This window comes from Vitis riparia, chromosome 12 (assembly GCF_004353265.1).
Source record: "Vitis riparia cultivar Riparia Gloire de Montpellier isolate 1030 chromosome 12, EGFV_Vit.rip_1.0, whole genome shotgun sequence".
Lineage (NCBI taxonomy): Eukaryota > Viridiplantae > Streptophyta > Magnoliopsida > Vitales > Vitaceae > Vitis > Vitis riparia.
Genome location: NC_048442.1, coordinates 15,134,686 through 15,158,335, shown reverse-complemented (window position 1 = coordinate 15,158,335; position 23,650 = coordinate 15,134,686). Strand labels below are relative to the sequence as shown.

Here is a 23,650-nt window from a genome sequence, read left to right as displayed (position 1 = left end):
TGGGCTTTGAATGGGGAGTCTATTTTTGGGGGTGAGCTTGTATCCGCTATAATGTTTCATGCTAGGCCCAGGCCCCAAAATGTGGTAATGAGCCCAAGCCAACTTTAGGCCGAGGGAGGAACTTTAACATTAAGGTCCCGTTTTGGGATAAGTTTAAACTCTTCTTTTAATCGTGGAAAGGAAAGGAATAAAAAATTGGGTTAGACTACAGTCGATATGTACGAAAAAGCAAGAGCAATCATGTCACACCGTGTGTAGATTTAGATTCCATTGCTTTATATCAATCTTGGTATTGTTTTCTACCAAGTTGGGTCTTATTGTTTTTTCTATGATGATCGCATTCTTTTTATACTTTGCTTCCATTATTTGTACCATCTTTCAGTAGTCTAGATTTATCGTACATTTTGAACAGGTGGGATGCGGATTTTGTAGGTATCTCTTTGATACCTTAAAACTTTCCCTACATATTTTTAATTAAATAAAAATTTGCCTCCATTTGTGGAAATGTACGGCTATCCTACTTTCCAAACATGGATAAATGGCATTACAAGTATGAGAATAGTTTTATAAGTTGTGTTTGACTTTATTTTTATGCTTTTTTTTTTTTTGGTTCCGAGAGAAAATCAAATATTATTACAGTCCATTAAAAGAGTGTTTGATAATGATTTTAAAAAATATTTTTAATCTTTTTAATATGAAAGATAAAAAAATTTAAATATTTGAAAAATTAGAAGTGCATTATATAATTACTACCAAACAAAATCTAAAAGTGATGTATTTTTAAATTATTTAATCTTTTTATAAAAGGAAAAATAGGGGAATGTAAAACTAATTTATTAACTTTTAATTTTTATCTTATATTTTCTTTAAAATTTTTTGAGAACATGGGTATTGGCATTTGAAAATTTTTGTTTAGTAAAATTTAGTTTTTGTTACCTAATAATATAAATTTACATTAAAACTTGTTAGCTATTTTTATTTTTAAGTATTAAGGTTATTAGTTAGGGGTGTCTGATAAAACTTAATACTTGTTACTTAATAACTTAAGTTGATTTTCAGTTAAATTATATATGTAAATTTATTACTTAATTCTTATTTAAGTGTTAAGGTGGTTTGATAAAATTAATCTAAAATTTACTTCAAATTATTAAATAAACATATTTATTCTCATAAATTATAACTAGAGAAAAGAGGTCAAGTAACAAATGAAGATCATGAAGTGGGAAAAGAAATTATTGAGACAATTGAGGATAAAAATGTAAAATGAAGATGTAGACTTAAGAATAAATTAATTATTTGTCTATTACTTAAAGTTGTTTTCGACTTTTAAGTCATTCTATTAAATTATTTTATCAAACATATTTAATTTATTTAATAATTTAAATTAAGTTATTAAGTTACTTTAAGTTATTAAATTGGTTTATCAAACATTCATTTAAATAACAATTTGTTTATTAAATATCCATATTAAAAGTATTATATACACATAAAATAATTATAAAACATTTACAGTTAAAAAAGGTTTTGATCAAATGTGAATAAATTGGATAAAAGAGATTTGTGTTTCAAAATAAGTTAATTATTTTGATTTAGTACTTAGAGTGGTATGTTTAGGAGTGATTTTATGAAGAATTTTTAAAAAGATAATTTTTTTTTAAATGTTAAAAATATTAAAAACACTTCTTATAATTATTGTTAAAGTAACTATCAATGTTTTATTTAATTTTACATTATATTATTTGATTAAATATGTAAAATTTATTTAATGATTTAAATTAAGTTATTAAGTAATTAATTTAATTTAGTAAAGTAGGAAACCTTTACATAATCATGATTATTACAATAATTAAGGAATTATTGTTAATGAAGAATCATTAGGCCAGTTGGGCCAGGCTTGAATTTTCATGGGATGGGCCCACAGTTAATGGCGAAGATGAGATATTAACTGGGGTGGGCCCATGTGAAAATGTGGCAGACAAAATAATTTTTCCTACAAATCACAGCCTTAACGTGGTCCCGGATACTGCACCCTGGGTGGGACAGCTGTACAGATGATGCACGTGCAGCTGCGTGGTAGTCTCATCTCCACCCTTACTTGTGATGACCTTTGGAAGTCCTCAATCATTTGATCTCCAATGGATTTGAGTCCAGGAGATTTGCATGTGGGCCAAAATGTCAAATCATGGGCCCAACCGTATGGAAACCATTCGGACATGGGTGGCCCACTTCGGGGTCCATTTCTTAAATTTAATGAGATGCGTGCAGAGTCATTAAGACAAGCCATTAGGGCACAGCCACTGCCCTTCGTTTTGTGACGAGGGAGCATGCTAATATTCTATCTCTCTCTGTTAGAGATGGAGGGTAAAAGGTCGAAATTGCCCCCTTCCTCAAATGACAAAAGCATAAAAAAGATCCCCCACCCAACTTTTGTTTTTTCAATTCTCTTTCTCCATAAAAGAAAAATAAAAAGAAAAAAAAATAGTAAAATTACCAAAGTAGCTCCCTTTCTTTATTTTTTATTTTTTGATTATTTTTTCCAAACTAAACATAGAAAGAAGAAGAAGAAAAATATGAAAATTTGTTTCAAAAATATTTTTTTAAGTTCAATAAAAGCTTATCTAATTGATAGAACATATTTTTTTTGAAAGAGCTTAACATAAAAGTAATGGAATATCACTATTTATAAAAATTCTATTCAAGAAAATACGATAATATCTATATTATCTTTTGAAAATCATAACTTTAGTTTTAGCTTCGACCTTTAATAGAAAAACAATGTTCTAAACGAGGTCGAAGTAAGAGAAGAAGAAGAAGGTGAAGGAGAGGAAGAGAAAGGAAAAGATTAAAGACAAGGGCATTTGAGGTATTTCACACACCTTTTTTGTAATAAAAAAAAAAGAAAAGGAAAAAGGTAGGAGTGATAGTAATCCCATACATAAATAATTGATCATGTAATCATTGCCCTAAAGAAAAAAATGGAAAGGGATAAATCATAGACCTTTTATTCTATAAATGTACTTATGGGGGTAGGCAATTGGGACATGTACCTACCTAAAACTTAGAGAGTCATGTGTCACCTTTTTTAGTCGAGGAGGAAAGGGCAAATGGGGGCATGGCCCTTGGCCCCTTGGCCCCTTGGCCCATGGCTAAGGAAGTTGTCCTAGTAATTAAATCATCATTTTTATTATTTTTTTAATACATAGTTACACAAAAAAATGGATTTTTTTTTTTTTTTTTTTTTTTTTTTTTTTTTTTTTTTTTTTTACATTTTTACTCAACATTTCAAAGCTTTGAATTATTAGGTCAATTTTAAAAATTTTATTCCATCAAATAAATAAACAAATATCAAATTGTGATTTTGTTTAGATAAGATTGTGAATAGTTACAAATATTTAATATTCATAAAAATTTTAGAAGTATAATAAAATAATAAAATCTTAAAGTCTTATCTCGATCTACTAAATTAATAACCTTAAATAATAACATTTTATGGTCTAAACTCATATCAATGCACTAAATTAATAATCTTATTTAAAAAATAAAATTTTATAGTCACAACTCTTAGAATGTACTAATTAATAATCTTACTAAATGTATAAAATAATAATTTTTAAAAAAATCTTTAAAAACCCGAAAAAATATAAATTAATAATTAACGAGATATATAAAAAATAATAATTAAAAATTCGTAATACAATATCGATTAACTTTTTATAATATCTATTTTTTTTTATGGATTGAACTCTTTTTCAAAACAATTCCATACTTGAAACTTAATAGTCTTTCTAGATTAATAACTATTAATTTATCGGTAAATTATTAAATTATTTATTTATTAATAAATTAATAATTGCATTGGGATATTAATTTCTTTCTTTTAGTTAATTTACAGAGGTTTTAGCGTGATGGAAAGAAGATGAATATTTATATTTTTGGAAATAGTAAAAGATAGTGACGGTTAAAGATAATTCACATTCCCTCCCTAAATGTTACCGTTACCGCCAAAAACTGTAAAAAAACCTTTAAAATCCTCAAAATTAAGAGAGCGCGTGAGTTGTGTGATTCTAGGTTCGCGTGGGCAAGGCCACAGAGAATAGCTAGAAAAGCAAATGGGCCCACGAAGGTCATTGAAAATGAGAGTGAGCTAAAGCGAAGTCCACTCGCAGCTGCCTCGCCTCTTCACTTCCACTGTACTCTCTCTCTCTGTCCCTCTCATTCCCCCTCCCCCGCTCTCTCTCTCTCTCTCAGTCGAAATTCTCAAATGTACAAAATCAAAAACCCTAAATCCACACTTCCTCACACGGTAAACCTAAACATTCCTGCTTGTTTTTTATTTTTTTGATTTAAAAAAATTTTTTTTTCTCTCCGGTTCCGTTTGGATGCCTAGAAATTGTGGGAAAATCTCGGAAAATTTGCAAGGTTTCTTTTTCGGTTTATTTTTCCAAGGTTTTCTCGGGGGCCAAAAGGGGAAAGTGGGTTTTGATGGATTTTTTGTTCTGCTAGTGTAATTCGATCTCAATTTGGTTTTTTTTTTTTGATTGTGAATCGGGGGGTTGGGGTTTGGGGATTTAGGTTTTTCTGTGAGTGCTGATTTTGGGAGATGAACAAAGAACACCCACCGGAGCCGCTTGATTTCTTTATTTGGACTGTGGAGGTACGGATTTATTGCTTTGTTTTTGGTGGTTTTGTTTGGATCTTATGTGATGTGGGCGTAGATCTTGTTGATCAGATGTGTGATCGAATTTTCCCTTGTGGTGCTTAAAATTATTAGTGAATTTCTTGTTAGAAATTTTTCTTTTCCCTGTTTGGGGATCTGAGTATCATGGTCAATGCTTTTAAAATAAGGTAATTTTTTTAATACAGACGTTGATACTCATCTGGGTTTATTTGGATTGGGTAGATGGTTATTGAAATATCAATTGTTATATAATGTTTTTTTATTGATTGTTCAATGGAATCAGTGTGAATTGGGAAGTTTGTACTGTTGATGATTGGAGATTAGAAGGGCTAATTGAATGAACAAACCATCAAGAGATGTGATTTTGTTAAATTCCCTTGCCAATTTATGTATGAGGAAGGCAATTGACCGAGTTTTTAGTATCGGATGAGTTTCAATGTCGGTCTTGGATTCTTGGTCTGCCACATACCTGCACACAGAAACTGGAAATTTGATTGAACTCCGTTTTAGTTTCGCTCTACTTGGAACACTTTTATACCCTTCTAGTGATGCACTTCCTCTTTCGAGTTGCATAGGGGAGTTGTTGATGATCCGGTGCCTGTTTATTTTTTGCCACTTACTGGCTGGTTTGCAATTCATTTAGATGAAGCGGGGAACATTTTCTTGGCTGTGATATGCTGTATGCATTTTCTATTTGCTTATCAAATGTTGAAATTTAGTTTTGAATATTTAATCACTTTGAGTAGCATAGTTCATTTTTGGAGGTTTTACCATAGACTTGAATTTTAGCCTCCAAACCATAAGCTGGAACACATTCTTCCATCTTCTTTCCTATTAAAAAATACTTCATTTTTTCATGATAACTTTGCTTAATCACATGTTGAAGAATTTTCCCAAGATGCACAAGAAGACTAATTTGGTTGTCTAAAAGGAATAATGTTTATATCTCGTTATGAAAAATAGAAGGTGCATTAAGTGGTGTTTGTTGACACTGTGAATTAGTGTCGGGTGTTTGAGGACTGGGGGCATTCAGCAGAAGATTTTAATTACTCTGAAGGTTTGCCGGAACATGGATTGTTTTTGCTGAGCAATGACAATGTTAAATGTCAGTAATATAGTTGTTCCAAATCGCTAATGTATCTGGCAATGGGTAACTTTTCATGAAACCCTGAGCTTAGTGACAAACTCACTAATGGATTTCTAAAGGACCTTGTGTAGATTTGGAGTGAGAGTTCTCATGCTAATTGTAGGTGTATTTATCAATTATCAGCCATTTACAAACTTTACAGATGTATGTGTGATAGGGCTGTTGGGACTCTTGGAAAAACAATCATACTTTGTGCCATTATGAATATCTATCAATATATTCACCTGCTTATGGTTTTGAAAAGTACTGGTATTTAGATGATTGACATGCCTCTTGCATCATTCTTTATGCTCTTCCCAGGATGTTGGTTTGTGGTTGGAAGGAATAAACCTTGGAAGCTACCGCCAAATTTTCAAAGAAAATGGTGTTAATGGAGAATACTTGGAGGGCATGTCAATGTTCACGACTGAACAGATTCTTCGGTTTATAAGGCGGTGCCATATGAAATGGGGAGACTTCATCACACTGTGCAAGGAACTCAGGCGAATTAAAGGTGCCCTCACTTTCTCTCTCTCAGAATGTGTGGATATTAAGCTGTCACCCTTTAACATTTGTGAAAAAAGTCGATGGTGGTTTCTAATCCTCTGAAAATCAAGTCAAAGAAAGTATGTTCCTTCAATTCTTATGCAATGATGCTTCCTGGAAAATAGTTGGTCCCTACATAATTTCACTAATGCTAATATGAGATGCATACTAACTACTGAGACCATGATTAAAAATCCTGGAGCATCATTGCTTTTCCTTTTCTTGACTTGATTGTGTCTGAACAAAACCAATCTTAAACTAAGAAACAAATGGTTATCATATTCTAGCTACTGACGATAAACCCATCTCCAGTGGCTTGCCTGAAAGGAGAGCAAAAGGTCCGTCGGCCCTGGTGGGCTCCGTCTTGCCTCTCAATAGTCTTTGTGAAGGTGGCTAAGCGCAACAGACAGTCACGAGTCGTCTCCTTGAAGCTGGAACCATGATGAAACCTCAGCTTGAATGTGTACTCATATATATATATAATGTTGTTTTTATTCTTAGAGAACAGAAAAAGAAAGTAGGAAAGAACTCTTTTTGTCCTGAATCTGGAAAGGTGTTGCTGCTGGTTCTTCTATGGAGAACTCTTATATGAATCCCTTTTATATAATTTATTCCTGTTGGTGTTGTAGTTGTATATTCTCTCTTCTTAAGTTTTTGTGGAGATGAATACATTGAATGATGATGCCCAAATCTTCTGCAAAATTTGTATTTACCATTGAAGGTTGTTATGCGCTTGTGCTCTTACAGCTTCCTAACTCCAAAAATGAGAAAAAAGTATTCGACTTCTGAGTTGCAACTTGGTCGGGTTGGTCTAGTCTTGTTGAAAAATAATAGTCGACAACTAGTTTTAAAGCTCGAAAAGAGTTTCGTATCTATTTGACTAATTTAAGAACACAACTTATGAGTTATGATTTTAAAAATGTTTAATATGAAAGAAAAATGTTACCAAATACGACTCCATTATTAAAATAATTAATCATAATTAAAAAAATATCTCATTTTAATGAAATTTCATTGTACAAAAAATTGATATTTGAAAATTAATTACTTTTTAGTATCTATCTACAATACCTTTTGTTAGGGTTGAAATTTTCTTCCAACACTGATTTTCCATCCACCCACCAAATACTTATAGTGGGTCAATTCTGAGTCCCTAAGTAAAAATGATGAACTTTCAACCGTCGGATCCAAAATCAGAGCCAGAACAGCCCTTTTTGGGTTTTTTTTTTTTTTTTTTTCTCACCGATCAGCGGTTCAGATTGATTATTTTTTCTGGGTCCCCACCAAATCGTTGGAGGAACACGTACGCACCTAATGGGCGCGACCCCATCCGATCCGAACCTACCCTCTCTCCGAAAAAGCAATTCAAACTCTCCCACTCCAACACTCCCCCAAGCTCAGAACCCATAAACCCTAAATCTTCATTTCTTTTCATCTCCGAAACCCTAACACTCGAAAACTGTAAAACCCTTAAACCCTAATCTTTCTCTCTCTCTACCCATGTTCTCTCCTGCGACGAAGAGGCCCAACTTCAGCTCCCGGAAAGACCGAAATCTAGGGCAAGCAGTGCCCAATTCTCCCATAACTCCACTCACAGAGAATCGAAGATCTTTAAACGAAAATTCAATCCCTCATCGCCCCTCCACTGGCACCCCCGCTCCATGGACCTCTCGCTTATCGGTCTACGCCAGGTATTTTTTTGTATGTCGTTGTGTTTTGTTGCATCACCGTTGTTGCCAATCACATGCTGTTTCCGAAGTTAATGATCTTATTTCGTTGAATTTCTTGGTGTTGTTTCGAAATTCAGATATATTAGTTGTTGGAATTTGCAGAAGTGAGGCTTGATTAGGTAAATTGTAGATGCATTATTGCTTATTCCAGAAGTATACACGTGTTTATGGATTTAACATCCAGATATGTAGCTCAGACTTAGGTTCAAGGTCATGATAATGCTTGAATTCTGCATTATCAAATTATTGTTGTGTTTTCTCGTATAGTGTTGTAAGTCTACTGTTGAAGTTCTTTGGTTGTTTGCTTGGAATAGGTATGGAAAATTTTTAGAAATAGTTATTGAGAAATGTGGAAATGAGGTGGAATAATTATGTTTGGTTTGATTGTGAATCAAGTGTCTGCTTGCTTTAGGCTTCATTTGGATCGAACTACTAGAGAAAGGAAAAGAAAAATGTAGGAAGGAAAATGAAATATAATGAGAATTATTTTGAAGCTTATACATTTACAAATTCTTTATACTGAATTTAAAAGAGGAATAAATTTGGAGAAGGACTGGAAAAAAAATTATTGAGTTTGAGCTTATTTTTTCTTCTTAAGTTTTTTCCCTTTCTCTCATACCTTTTCTTGGTCCAAATGGAGCCTATGAGCATAAAGACGAAAAAATTAAAGTGGAAAAAGGAGTCATGATGTTATAGAGTTCTATTTGCTAATACCTATATAAAAAAAGGAGAGTTCTGTTTGCTAATGTAGTCAATGTTTATTTTTCCTCCAGGATTCCACAATTGAAGAAAAGTGAGAAGGGGGATGAGATTGATCCAGTTCAGCCTGTATATGTTGGAGAGTTTCCTCAAGTAGTTCGTGATGAACAAGCAAGTTTCTTGCAGAAGTGTGTTCCTGGTTAGTATGGTTGTCTCCAGTATTTACTATACCATTCTCAGCTTCTTTGAAGGCTAAAACATTTTAAGGGATTTTGTCATACATGAATTTCCTGTGGCAGGCGATGCATCCATTTTTGGTGGAATGGACAAGGGAACAGCCCTTTCTTGGATTATCTGTGGAAACAAACTCTTCATCTGGAGTTACTTGACATCTGTGGCTTCTAAAAAATGCGTTGTTCTCGAGCTCCCATCAGATGAAAATGGAGATGTAAGCAGGAATAACTATCATGCTAACAGTTGGTTACTCTGTGTTGTGGATTGGCATGGCACATTTAGGAGTGTGGGCAAACAACAGGGCAACTCTGCTGGTGTTGTTTTATGTAACCAGAAAACTCGCGCTGTTGTATACTGGCCAGACATCTATGCTCAAGGAGATGTTGCTCCTGTTATCAGTTTTGCATCTTCTGACGGATCAGAGTTAAACTTTTCACCTGGCAATGGGAAAATCACTCCAAACAAGCTGTGGCAACATAGCAGGCTTGGGAGTAATTCAATTGGATCAAGCTCTTTTAACTCGTTGATTGCTTCTGCAGTCCCTGATACCCAGCACAAATGTATTGCGCTTGCATCTAGTTCCAATGGTGAGCTTTGGCAGTTTCAGTGCAGCCCTACTGGAATTCACCGTAAGCAAATTTATCAAGAGATTCTCGGTTCATCTTCCCAAAGCAATGACAGTGGTAATCCCAGTCCCATAAGGAGCAAAGGATATCCAAAGTCACTAACTTGGCGTCATTCATCTCTTTCTTTGGAGAAATCTAATAGGCAATTCTTTCTATTGACAGATAACGAGATACAATGTTTTATTGTTAATTTTTCTCCTGATTTAAATGTTACAAAGCTCTGGTCTCATGAGATTATTGGCACTGATGGTGATTTGGGTATCAAGAAGGATCTGGCTGGTCAGAAGCGAATCTGGCCACTAGACGTGCAGGTAGATGCTCATGGTAAAGTTATTACTATTCTTGTTGCTACATTTTGTAAGGACCGAGTTAGCAGCTCAAGCTACACACAGTATTCACTTCTGACCATGCAATATAAATCTGGGATTAATATCTCAGAATCTGTTGAACCAATCCATGAAACAATTTTAGAGAAAAAATCCCCCGTCCAAGTGATAATCCCGAAAGCAAGAGTAGAAAAGGAAGACTTCCTGTTCTCCATGAAGCTGCGTGTAGGGGGCAAGCCGTCTGGATCTGCAGTCATACTTTCTGAGGATGGAACTGCAACAGTTTCCCATTACTATGGAAACTCTACTCGACTCTATCAATTTGATCTACCTTATGATGCTGGAAAAGTTCTAGATGCTTCAGTATTTCCTTCTACAGATGATGGTGAAGATGGTGCATGGGTTGTATTAACCGAAAAAGCAGGGGTATGGGCAATACCAGAAAAGGCTGTTTTACTCGGTGGAGTTGAACCACCTGAGCGGAGTCTGTCACGTAAAGGGAGCTCAAACGAAGGATCTGCACAGGAGGAGAGAAGAAATCTCGCGTTTGCAACTAATATTGCTCCTAGAAGAGCTAGTTCTGAAGCTTGGGATGCTGGAGATAGACAAAGGGCAGCTTTGACAGGGGTTGCTCGTCGAACTGCTCGTGATGAAGAATCTGAAGCTTTACTCGGTCATCTTTTCCATGATTTTCTTTTATCTGGGCAAGTTGATGATTCACTTGAAAAGCTTCGAAATTGTGGGGCCTTTGAAAGGGATGGAGAAACAAATGTCTTTGCCCGGACAAGCAAATCAATTGTTGACACCCTTGCTAAACACTGGACAACAACTAGAGGTGCTGAGATTGTGGCTATGGCTGTTGTGTCAACTCAACTTTCAGATAAGCAGCAGAAGCATAAAAAGTTTCTCCAGTTTCTTGCTCTGTCCAGGTGCCATGAGGAACTGTGTTCTAAACAGAGTATGATCTATTGCCCATTCTGTTGACTATTTCATTTCTATTATCTTCTTGAATTTCCTCTTTTACTGGGCATTTGGAGTGTGTTGAAAACTTGAAAGTTTGTGTTGTTTGACACTGTTATTTTTTAACATTTTGTTAATTCACTATGTTTAACAAACAGTGGAGAACTGCAATCTGGTAGGCTGGGAGCTTTTGAAATATCCTGGTAGTTTAAATACCGATGGAGGACTTCATAGACATAATTATTGGAGTGTGATACTAATTAATTGTGGAGTTGTGTTGGAAGTGACTAGTTTTCAGTTTTCATTACCATTTTTGTTACCATATTGTGCCTTGCAATAAATTGCTCAATGACCTGTTTCTTCCCACTATCAAATTTTGAATATGATTTTTGTTATCAGAACATTCTCAAGTAAACCCTGCAAGCAACATTTTGTTCACTCTGTTGTGTTTAACTGCTACTCTACTTACAGTAGCTTCTTCAAAGCACCAGAGGGTTTAGTTCTTGCTTTTGGGTGACTTTATTTCCCAAGCTGTCCTAGCATGGTGGTAAAGGCATTTGAAGGCATTGGGTGGCCCTGGGTTTAGTGCTTATTGTCAGTTAAAAATGATTTTCTATGAAATGTATCAAGTTTAAATTATGGTTTTCTGTTAGCAGGGGAATCCTTGCAAATTATCATGGAACATGGTGAAAAGCTCATTGGCATGATTCAACTGAGAGAACTGCAAAACATGATTAGCCAGAACCGTTTAGCTGGAGCTGGCTCTCCATATTCTAGTTCAGAAAGTGGAATTTCAGGTTCTCTTTGGGATCTGATTCAATTAGTTGGTGAGAGAGCACGCAGAAATACTGTTCTTCTGATGGATAGGGATAATGCCGAAGTATTCTACAGTAAGGTTTCTGATATTGAAGAAGTATTTTATTGCCTAGACAGACAGCTAGAATATGTAATCAGTGCAGAGCTGCCGCTAATGGTTCAGATCCAGAGAGCCTGTGAACTCTCAAATGCATGTGTGACTCTGATTCAGGCTGCCACACACTATAAAAATGAGAATCACATATGGTACCCCTCACCTGAGGGCTTAACACCTTGGTATTGTCAACCTGTGGTGCGTAATGGGCAGTGGAGTGTTGCTTCTTTCATGCTTCAGCTGTTAAATGATAGAACTGGACTGGATATGTCTCTAAAGTCAGATTTATATTCTAATCTTGAAGCATTGGCCGAAGTTCTGCTTGAGGCATATACTGGTGCTATCACAGCAAAAGTTGAGCGTGGAGAGGAACACAAAGGTCTATTAAATGAGTATTGGAATAGGAGGGACACCCTTCTTAACTCCCTTTATCAAGTAGTCAAAGGTTTTGTGGAATCTGGTTACCAGGTTAGTCTTTTCCTGTTCAATATTTCCATGTTGTGATTGTGGTGACACATGTATGGATGAAGCTCTTAAATCTATGAATATTATTTTGGTCTTACTTTTACTATTTTCTTATCCATGTCTAAGCATAATTTCCAGAATTTTGAGTAAGGAGCTGATAAACTCCCTTGACAGCTTTTAAATCCATTTCTCTGTCCTGACTTCTGAGGTAATTGGGTTTTGGCACAATCTTAGAGTTGGAAATGTCACTTGGAAAACTTGACTAAGTTAGAAGGATTGACAATATTTTTGTGGGATTGGCCTCAGTACTCAGACCATTTCACTTGATATTTTTGTTGAAAGACTAAAGGACTAGGCTAGTATCTTGGTTTCCAAGAAAACCAGTCTTTGTTGTCTTACCATTTGAAACCCTGAAAGTTTAATCTTCTTTGGTTCTATCTTCTAGTTCCTACTTTTAGCCTATTTTTATATTTAACTTATTCCTGTCATAACTTTAAGTTAAACTCATTTAAGATAATTGTGCTAGAAATTAATTTCCTCAATATTTAAATCTATGGTTTCATAACTCTATTTTCCTCCTTCCCTTTTTCCTTTTCTTTTCTCCATTGTTGGACTTTATTTCTTTTACACTTCTGTAAATTTATACATACAGTATGAGTTGCTAATTGGTTCTCAGAACGATGACCAGGAGTGTAGGACGGCACTTTACAATTCTATTATTGATTGGGATGGTTTTCACTTTTATCACATTCCACTCAGATGAATCTGTAATTCTATGATAGCTTGTAAATAGAGTTACTTGATCTATCAAAATAATAATAATAAAAAAAGGAACAATTAATTATGCTTTATGAAATCTTTCATTTTTCAATTGGTTCGGTATTTTAAGAATATTGTTGGTATCTTTACAGGATTCAAATGAAGGAATTGAGGAGCAAAAGGAAGTGATCCTCAAAAAGTCATCTTCGTCTTTGCTGTCTATTGCAAAAAGACACGAAGGTTACCTGACTTTGTGGAATATATGTTGTGACCTTAATGATGCAGTGCTACTTAGAAATATTATGGTATGCACATATTTTGATATCCTTTGAGGTTCTATTTCTTATATATGTGTGCATATGCAGACAGATACACACAAGTGGTCACCCATATGTAGAATATATGTGGTTGTATTTCACATGCATTTCATGTTGTTCTTTTTTTTCCCATTCTTTCCCTGGGATATTGCAAGATTTTTTCTCTTGCCCCTGATGTGAGTTAATATCAGGATCAGTTGTGGCTGCAGTTTGCTGTTGTCGATGCTTCAATTGGAGGAGGCGTGCAATATTTTATATTCAAAATCAAAATTATTTGTTATGCTTTCCTAAAAACAATGTTTGTTTGCATTCTTCAAAAGATATTTGTTTGCAGTATAGCATGTCACACTTTGGGTATTATGCTCTTGACTGATAATGCATCTGTCATTTGACATTTTGTTTTAAAAATGTGGTTATAAAAATGGAGCAGTGCAAGTTTGTCACGGTGTATGTGGCAAAAGTGATACCGTCAGCTATCATTACTAATTATCTTTTGTCTGTCACCTTTACTTTCTTCGCATATCAGAATGTTGGTCAGAAGGGGTACCTGGTTGTTGGTTACTAGCATTGTGGACTTCTAGTTAATGATTGCTACTGCTTAAAGCAAAGTTCTCATTCTGTTTTGTTCCCATGTTGTCTTAATTTTTCCTAATATCTTGATAATTCTCTTCTTGTTTCTGCAAGTAAGTATTATGTTAAATTCTTCCTGTCGGAGTGCACTTAGGATCTGAATCTTAACCTAAGAAGAGATGAGGCTTATGTCTAAGCCTTCATGATAAGTGTTGGAAGAACCTGGGTAACTTTTTAATCCCAATTGTGTCTAATGCAAGGATCATTGTGTGCTTTTTGCTCCAGCATTAGTTATTTAAATCGTTAGTTGAATGATATTCCAGTTGAATTTTGAGACAATATAACCTTGGTTGTTTATGTAGCATGTTCCTAACTTGATGCCAGCATTTTGCTGAGGTTTTGCCTCAATGATCTTTAGTAGAACAAAATAATTTTGTTTTCATCCACTGTTATATAGTTCAGACATACTTAATCTATGCTAGTTTTATGGATTTGCTTTATTCTTTTTTAATCTCTTTTCTCCTTCTTTTTGTTTTTTCTGAAATGGGAATTAGTAGTCTAGATTATCAATAAACAGTTGATAATCTAGTTTGCTCGTGATCTCTATTGGACAATGTCAACATGGTCCCTACTCTGGCTTTTTGTTGTCTAACCTTGATGCTTCTGCTTTCTTTCAGTACTCTGTAATAATATTCTTGCTTGTGTGCAGCATGAGAGCATGGGACCTAAAGCAGGGTTTAGTTACTTTGTGTTTCGACAACTGTATGAAAGCAGACAGTTCTCGAAGCTGCTAAGGCTTGGGGAAGAGTTCCAAGAAGACCTATCTATTTTTCTACAGGAACATCAGGATCTTCGGTGGCTTCATGAATTGTTCCTTCATCAATTTTCATCAGCTTCAGAAACTCTTCAGTTATTAGCACTTTCTCAAGATGGGAGCTCAATTTCATCGGCTGAGAAGGGGATAAACCCTGACTCTGGCACTTCAGGGAAAAAATTGGTAGAAAGAAGACGTCTTCTGAATCTCTCAAAGATAGCTGTGTTGGCAGGTTTTGTGATTTTATCTACTTTTCATCATTCCTTTTGACCTATATTCCTTTACTATCTTCTCTCTCTTTCTGGTCTTTGGTTAAATTATACTTGCATACTACTTTTTCTGTTTGTCTTTTTTACTTGTTTGTTCTGTATTTGAAGATTATGTGAAGTCAAAATGGTTTTCAGAGTGTTGTAAATGTATGTGATGTGGTAGTTGCTCTATATGGAACTACAAGGGAAACTGGATTAGTATCCTTAACATGTGGATCTGCATTAATCCATCTGCATTTTTTCTCATAGAACAGTTTGTACTGATGAATTGTTTGCTATTATGGGATCAACCAGCGAAAATCTTACTGAAATGCAATCATTTTTCTATGCGTTTATTTTTCATTTTCTTAAAAAAATTTGTTCCCCCAAAAGAAAATTGCTGATGGTGATAAAATATTTTCAGGTAAGGATGCTGACTATGAAACCAAGATAAAGCGCATTGAGGCTGATTTGAAGATTCTGAAATTGCAGGTGTGTTATACATAAGAACAATAAATCTGGTTGCGTGTTTTCTCTTTCATTATAGCTTTTGTCTGATTATTCTTCCAATTGGTTCAATTGTTTTCAATTTATTGTCATTCATCTCAAATTAGGAAAGTCTTCATACAGTGCATGACTTCTTTATTGACATCGTAAACTTCAAAACCATTCTTTCATATGAAAACATATTCTGGAACTCAATTAGTTGCAACCAAAATTTCATGTTTGAGCTATTTAAATTTGTTGTAATCATTGGATGATTCTCAGGAAAAAAAAGGGATGCTGTGATGTAACTGTTTAGCAGTGTAACATTACATGCGATGTTAAAGTTTGTTCTCCCAGTCTTTTTGTCCTGGCCATTGGTGTGATCATGATCCTTTGATCTCTTGCAGGAAGAAATTATAAGACTTCTTCCCAGTGATGAAGTGGTGGAAAAAGGCATGGAACAGCGGCTCCTCCCTCCAAGAGACCTCATTGAGCTGTGCCTCAAAGCAGAAATCCCAGAGCTCCCGTTGTTGGCTTTTGAAGTGTTGGCATGGACCAGCTCCTCCTTTAGGAAAGCTAACCGAAGCCTTTTGGAGGAGTGCTGGAAGTGTGCTGCCAATCAGGATGACTGGGGTAAACTCTATGAAGCATCTGTAGCTGAAGGGTGGAGCGATGAGGACACCTTACGGGTACTGAGAGAAACCATGCTTTTCCAGGCCTCAAACAGGTGTTATGGACCCGGAACAGAAACTTTCGAAGGAGGGTTTGATGAAGTCCTGGTACTGAGACAGGAAAACATGGAAATCCCAAATTTGAAGGATTCGGGTTCTTCTGTGGAAACAATTCTGATGCAGCACAAAGATTTCCCAGATGCAGGAAAGCTAATGCTGACTGCAGTCATGATGGGTAGTGTAGAGATCGATGTAAGATCATACGAGGGTCCTTCCCCAATGGAGTAATGTTCAAGTTTATCGATGATTCTTCTTCTTAAGGTGGTCTTCTCAGTGAAGTTGTGCTAATCTTTATCCTCCTCGGGCTGTCTAATTCAAGAAGAAACCAATCAAACAATCGGCACAACACTTGAATGGGTCTGCTTAGCTCACTGGATCAGATTTTTGGGCTCTTTCAACAGCTCCTCGGTGCCATAGACTTGGGATATAACCTTACTGGAAGGACTGGGCTGCAACTCAAAGGTCTTGTCTATACAATCCCACCTCAAATTGAATGTTGTCAACTTGAAATTAATTTGGTGGAAGGAAAATGTTAGTTGCATCCCTACCTCTATCTTCTTTTCCCCTGCTAACTGGCTGATAGGGTAGTTACTAAATGTCCAAATGCATTTGCATTTAAGTGCCATTAAGCAAGTTTTTTACATTTAGCATAATCCTTTGCTAGAATTTCGGTGGGTTGAGTAAAATAGAGATTTAATTCGTCTTTAGGCTTATACTTGTCATTTGATGTAATATTCAGCTACATGCTGATACCCAATGAATTTAGTAGACTTGATGAGAAGCGAGTTTTTACAAAATAATGCCCTTCGGATATCATATTACTAATGTATCATAAGTTTTTTTCACCTCAAAGTATATGAAGTGATGATATACTTGTGCTACCAACTTACCACCTAAGCTTTGACTTGTCATCGTCTGCTTTTCTTTCAAGATATCCTACCGGTTTTCATAATTGTTCCAAGTCTCGTTTTTGACTGCGCTCCTCGTGTCTTATCCGCTGCTCAAAATTTATCCCCAACGTGTATTTGAGTGTCTTTCTTATCTCAAATCTTTTGGAATGGTGTCATCCGCATATAAAATAATTATGAAATAAATTTTACTCTTTCATATTATATTTGAATTGCTTAGGTGTGGTTTGGATAAAATTTTGAATTTTGAATTTTGAATTTTTAAAAATAAAGAATAGTTGTGACTTCTCTCTATATAATGTAAGAAGTTTTAAGATTTAATTATTAATGTTTTTTATTATTTAAAATTTTAAAAATAATTTTTGAAGGTATCAGTTTAGTACATATGAGTTATTATATTTTATAAAAAAGTTGCACTAAATGTTAATTTGTAAGATTTTTTATTTTTATTAATATCCTAATATGAATAAATATCAAATCTATTTATTTTTGTATATTAAAAACATGTATGATTTGTGGATCCTGCATTTCTTCGCATGTGTTTTCAATTGAACGACGAGACTCAATTTTTATTAATTTTTTTTTTTTGAAAAGTTTTTAAAGTTTGTAATTTATTTTTGTTTTATTTTTAAAGGGAAAAACAAAATAAGAAAAAAAAACCTTAGATGTGATTCTAAAAGGAAAAACAAGTCTGTGAAAAATTGAGTTTGAGTCCCTTATTGGAAAGGTATGGTGATATACTGTAGCACAACGAATAATGATGTATTTTCACATGAAATACAGGTTAGTAGACAAGTATCGAATAATCATATGTATGTAAGAATATGGTATAAATCAATCAATATCAATCATAGATGTGGGCCTCAAATCATGAAGATGAGCTTTCGGGAGTCACAAGTTTTCAATAAAATTCTATAATTTCAAGCAATGGAATTTATGAAGTTAATTCATGTTAAAATAAATTGGGTATTGGTGGGACCCCACATCTGTGATTGATTTATACTCTATTTTGACATGCATGCATTTGGTACTTGTCCACTAACCTTTGTCTCTCATGATAGCACTAAGCTTGTGATTAAGGTATGCCTCATACCCGATCATATTTATTTATTTATCTGTTATTATGCATGACTTGCTTTTACACCCTTGATCACTATTTGGTATCTATGATCAACCGATTAATTGCCACTCTTGCTTTAGCTGATTAGTAGAGATCAATTTTTATGGGTTTAGAGGGGTGTTATGACTTATCACCAAACCTTCCCAATAGGTAATTTGATTACCGGACAAAGACTCGGTTATTCACAAACCTATTTTTCCTTTAGTAGTCATATTTAAGATTTTTTTTTTCTTATTTTGTTTTTTTCTTTAAAAATAAAACAAGAATAAATGATGACTCCAAAAACAATTTTCAATTTTTTTTTTCAAATAAAAAAGCAAGTCTCGCAATTCGAGTGAGGATGCATGCAAAGAAATGTGGGGTCCACATATATTTATTATTTTATTTCTTCTTATATTAATTTGAACAAAAAAATAATTTAACATATTTTCAAATATCTCAAAATATCAGAATTTATTAGGGCAATAAAAATTTTATAATAATTAATTATATCCTTGGTAAAAAAATTGGTAATATGATAAGTAGGATTTCTAATTATACTTGATTTAAAAAAAATTATTATTATTATTTAACTTCATACTTGTTTTTTTGTGGTATATTTTATATTTATGGGTTTGTAAGTGAAATATGTGATCCATTGTTGAGAATAATTCATTAATTTTTATTTTTTTAATTTGAAAAAGATTATCAAATTTTAAATTAATCCTAATTTATTATTTTTAATATTAATTAAAATGGTTGATTCCACTAGATGTTTAGATGAGTGCGAATAATATTTTAGAGTTCTAATTAAAAAAGTTTCATTGTAATTGACAATTATTAATTTATTTTCATTTTATGTGAAAAATGTTGAATTTTTAAAATTTATTTTTGCTCTAAGTTTTATGATTTTTGTGGTTGTTTTTTTCATTTTCGAATGAGAAAATACGAAAATTTAAGGAATTTTATTTCATTGAGATTTAGATGAATTATAAGGTAAAATTGGCATATATGATTATCAAAAGAATCTCATTCAAAATCTCAACACTTGGTAAAAGAACATCTACAATTATATTAAATTTATTTAAAAAAATTATCATATTTTCCAAACAATTTAAAAAAAACTATTTTTAGTAAATTTATTTTTAAATTTTTTAAAATTATTTTCTATTTAAGTTGATTTTAGGTCTCACTTAACAAGTTTAGAATAACCAAATATATATATATATATATATATATTATTTTTATTTTTTATTTTTCTATTTTTTCCTTTAATAACTTCTTTTAACTATTTTTAGTTTTAAATAATCCATTTTCAAGTGAAGAAATTTAAAATGTAGCATAGTGATGTAATCCTCATAACACAATTTTCAAGTGAAAAAATATGGCATGTCGACATGATGTGGTGGATGGAAACCAAATTCTTCATGGTAATCCATGTAAGAACATTTGAATATATATATTTTTTAGCCGTTTCACCAAACAAGAAAACTATTGCTTCCTGGTAAGGTTTTCAGGTTCGACCGGCCGGAAAACCTCCATTGTTTCCGGCGAGCAGGACGTGTCTCGTGTTGTGTGACAAACGCTCCTCGTGGGTTTGTGGTGTTCTTGCAGGTTACCCGGACGATTCGTTCTCTGTGTCTGCGGTCTCTGCTTGTAATCGTCAGGATCATGTGCCAAGGGAATTACGACCTGGATAGTGATGATGATTGTGTTATCGATATCCCATTCAACGGGGATTTGATGATTTCACAGCAACATAATCTCCAAGAGGAAGACGAAGGTTTCTTTGGTATCCTATTCAATGAAGACTGGCTGAATTGGCGGCAACACAGGGATTTCCTGTTGAACAGGATTTCGCAGCTGAGACCTGGTGATTCTGGACGAAATGGAGACTATTTGGAAGAATTTCTACCCAAAAAAGATGATGCTGATGTTGTGGAAGAGAAGGTTATGGAAGATGGGAATCAGTTGGCAGGCTTGAACCCGAAAGCAGTTGCAGAGATTATGGAGAAGAAAGACTTGAAGAGGCTGCAAGAGCTGGGTGGAGCTGAAAAAGTGGCCTCCATTTTGGGCTCTGATGTGGGTGTTGGAAAAGTTGCAGAAGGCCAGCAGTCGGCAAACTTGGACACCACCATCACGGTCTATGAAATTCATCACTTCATCCTCAAAGCTTGCCGAAAAACGGACAAAATCTTACTCTTCTTTCAAGCTGTGTTCACTCTTGCATGTGGGATGGTAGAAGGCGGCCTCAAAACAGGGTGGCATATTGGGGTTGCGATACTTGTTATCTGGTTTATTCGGGTGGCTTATCCTTCAGTCTCTAGCTTCTTTGGTGTAAGGAAGATGGAGAAGAGGTTAAACAAGAGAAACAGAGTGGAAGTAGAGGTTGTGAGAAGCGGAAAGTCCCAAATAATCAGACTCTGTGATATTGTGGAGGGCGACATAGTCCGCTTGAGTGAGGGCAATCTGATTCCGGCTGATGGTTTGTTGGTGAGTGGAAACAGGATGGTGGTGGATGGGGCATTACACAAAGAAATCAGCTGCAATGGGAACCCTTTTCTATACTATGGTTCCAAGGTAGTTGAAGGGCATGGTCGCATGCTGGTCACTTCTGTTGGTACAAATATGGAATTGAGCAAGCTTATGAGCTCTGTTACCAATTACCAGGACAAGGAGTTACTGTTCAAAGCTCGGCTCAAGAAGCCCAGTCCTTATGCAGATATTGATGATCAGAACAAGGAGGCACTGCTAGAAGACCGCATTGGCAAACCTCTTGGTTGGTTAGGCAATTTTGCACTACTTATGCCGATATTCTGTGTTGTGGTTAAATTTATACTTTTCTTCTTTTGGAAGAATAAAAAAAGTAATGTAGTCCAAACGCTGAAGGGTGCTATTGGGGTGGAGTGGGCAATAAAGCTTTTGAAGCAAATATTGGACAAGGGAGGAAAGATGAATCTTTTGGCAGCCATCATCCCTACATTGGTGTTTGGATTACAGCATGGGGTAAAGATTGTAATTTCAATTTGCCTTAACTACTGGAATGTGATAAGGGGATCCAGTGAGGTAACCCCTCAAAATTTGTCTGCCCCTGGTACCATGGGTATTGTCACAGTCATCTGCATAGATGCATCTGGAGGGCTACTGTATGAGAAGATGGACGTTAGCAGATTCTGGATGGGGCAAGAAGCTATAGATGATCAGAGCCATTCTGAAGTCTCCCCAGCAGTGCTTGAGGCTCTGAGCAGTGGAGTTGGTGCATCAGCTCTTGTGCCTGAAATTCATAGTATCCCAACAGATGATGTTCTCATTTCATGGGCAGAATTAGAGTGGGGAATGAATATAGAGTTTCTGAAGCAGAGGTTTACCATTATCAACTATGGAAAACTAAGTTCCACCAAGGAAGGGAGAGGGGTTGTGTTGAGAAAAAATGGTAGTGATGAGAACATTATGCACTTGCACTGGAAAGGAGATGCAAAAACAATTTTGGACATGTGCTCACATTACTCCAAATGCAGAGGTGAAATTCATGGCATTGAAGATCAGAAAAGTGAATTTGAGAAAGTGATTAAAGAGATGCAGGATGACGGTCTCCAACCCATTGCATTTGCTTACAAGCAGACAGACGTCGAACAACTTGAGGAGGATGGGCTGATCTTATTAGCACTAGTAGGAGTTAAGTACCAATTTCAGGAAGAGATGAAATCAGTGGTCAAGAATTTCCAAAGTGCTGGAATAAGAATCAAATTGGTATCAGAGAATGAGCTGTCAACCTCAAGGGCCATGGCTTGTGAGCTTGGAATATTTACTCCTGGTTCAATCAATGGGATACTTGAAGGCCAAGAGTTCAGGGAACTGACATATGATGCAAGGAAGGAAAGAGTTGATCAGGTCACTGTAATGGGAAGTTCTCTCCCTGAAGATAAGCTTCTCATGGTAAAGTCCTTGAAAGAAAAAGGGGATGTAGTAGCATACATTGGAGGATGGACAGGAAGAGATGCACCGGTTTTGAAAGAAGCTGATATAGGGATCACAGTTGGAACCTGGAGCACAGAAATGACCAACGAGATCTCTGACATTGTTCTTGCTTCAGACAAGAGTTTCAGTTCACTAATCCCAGTATTGGAGTATGGTAGACATGACTACCACAAGATTGGTAAGTTCATTGAGATTCAGCTCATCAGTAACATTTCTGTGTTACTGATCACTGCTGTTGAAACAATATGCTTGGGAGACTCCTCAATAACAATTGTGCAATTCCTATATGTAAATCTGATTTTGGGGCTTTTGGGTGGTCTGCTGCTTGGAATGAAGCCACAATGCAAGGAACTAAGGAACAATCAACCTGACAAGAGAAATGCATCAATTATAACCAAGGAGATGTGGATAAACATATCACTACAAGTATCCTATCAGGCCATAGTTTTGCTGGTGTTTCAGTTCAAGGGAACAGCTATCCATGGCACAAATCCCATGGACCGAAAAGCCATGGTTTTCAATGGTTTTATCCTATGCCAGGTCTTCAATTATGTCCATCCCTTGTTCAAGGCAGGTAAGTGCCCCTTTTGGCTGTTTTTGGTGCCATTCACAGTCTTGCATGTGGTGGTGGTTACTGAACTTTGGGGGGAGTTGAGTAGGGTGCAGTGGGCTTTCTGTTTCCTCATTGCTGCATTTGCATGGGGGGTAAATTTGGCTGCTGTTTTGATCTCAATCCTCATCAAATGGCAGTTTGGATCAGCTGTTTTGCCTAATGGGTTCTCAAGGCTGATACCTCTTGCCCAAAGCCTGGAACCCTCATCTTCCACACCTTCTCTTCCAACCAGCCATTGCCCAGCTTTTCTCCTAAAGTTTCCGTGTTGTTAATGTGAATGCAATTTCGGTTACCTATGGGTGCATTGCTTTAGGACCATCATCTTTGTGTATAGCCTTCTCTTCCAAACTTCTATGTAAATGTTACGACTCAATACTACGTAACTTGGTCAAAATAGTACGACATTAATGTTCGAATGATGAATAGATTCTATAATATTTATGATGTTTCAAACATAATTGAAATAATATTTAGCACTATAGTTATATGATATGTTACTGAGACTTCTAAGATTGAGATCTTTTACTTCAACTTTGTCATAACATAACATTCTGCAAATTTTAGTATTTGACAGCATGAATTACCTCAAAATTTCTAAGGGGGGTGAAGTGTACTTCCAAATTTGGTACTAAGTAACTACGTTTTTTATCAATCTAAAACTTGAGATTTCCAATCAAGCATTAATGGAAATGCTTCAACTATGAATCTCTTTGAGGAAATTTAACAAACACTTAACAAGAGATTATATAATCAATATAAGACAAGCAGGAATATCTCACATCACCGGCAATAATCAAGAACACTGAAATTTATAATGGTTCAGACTC

General features: G+C 35.2%; 3 protein-coding genes across 4 annotated transcripts; all 3 read left to right on the top strand.

Moving 5' to 3' along the window:
- The first annotated feature begins 4,163 nt into the window (after positions 1–4,163).
- LOC117925856 lies at positions 4,164–7,052 on the top strand. Its single transcript, XM_034844967.1, has 4 exons — positions 4,164–4,303; positions 4,573–4,654; positions 6,126–6,318; positions 6,663–7,052. Exons 2-4 carry the CDS (start codon positions 4,601–4,603, stop codon positions 6,791–6,793), a joined length of 378 nt encoding a protein of 125 aa, XP_034700858.1. The 5' UTR covers positions 4,164–4,303; positions 4,573–4,600; the 3' UTR covers positions 6,794–7,052.
- Positions 7,053–7,702: 650 nt separating this feature from the next.
- On the top strand, positions 7,703–17,077 carry LOC117926633 (nuclear pore complex protein NUP133). 2 transcript variants are annotated; one of them, XM_034845810.1, is made up of 8 exons: positions 7,703–8,041; positions 8,854–8,978; positions 9,079–10,923; positions 11,582–12,303; positions 13,212–13,364; positions 14,656–14,992; positions 15,433–15,500; positions 15,902–17,077. In XM_034845810.1, the coding sequence occupies exons 1-8, from the start codon at positions 7,851–7,853 to the stop codon at positions 16,451–16,453; spliced, it is 3,993 nt and encodes a 1,330-aa protein (XP_034701701.1). In that variant the 5' UTR covers positions 7,703–7,850; the 3' UTR covers positions 16,454–17,077. The 2 variants fall into 2 exon arrangements, with proteins under 2 accessions (XP_034701701.1, XP_034701700.1); XM_034845809.1 differs by having other exon boundaries at positions 11,579–12,303.
- A 2,826-nt stretch (positions 17,078–19,903) lies between these two features.
- LOC117926006 (calcium-transporting ATPase 12, plasma membrane-type-like) lies at positions 19,904–23,095 on the top strand. The gene has a single exon (XM_034845099.1). It carries the CDS (start codon positions 19,904–19,906, stop codon positions 23,093–23,095), a length of 3,192 nt encoding a protein of 1,063 aa, XP_034700990.1.
- The last annotated feature ends 555 nt before the right edge of the window (positions 23,096–23,650 follow it).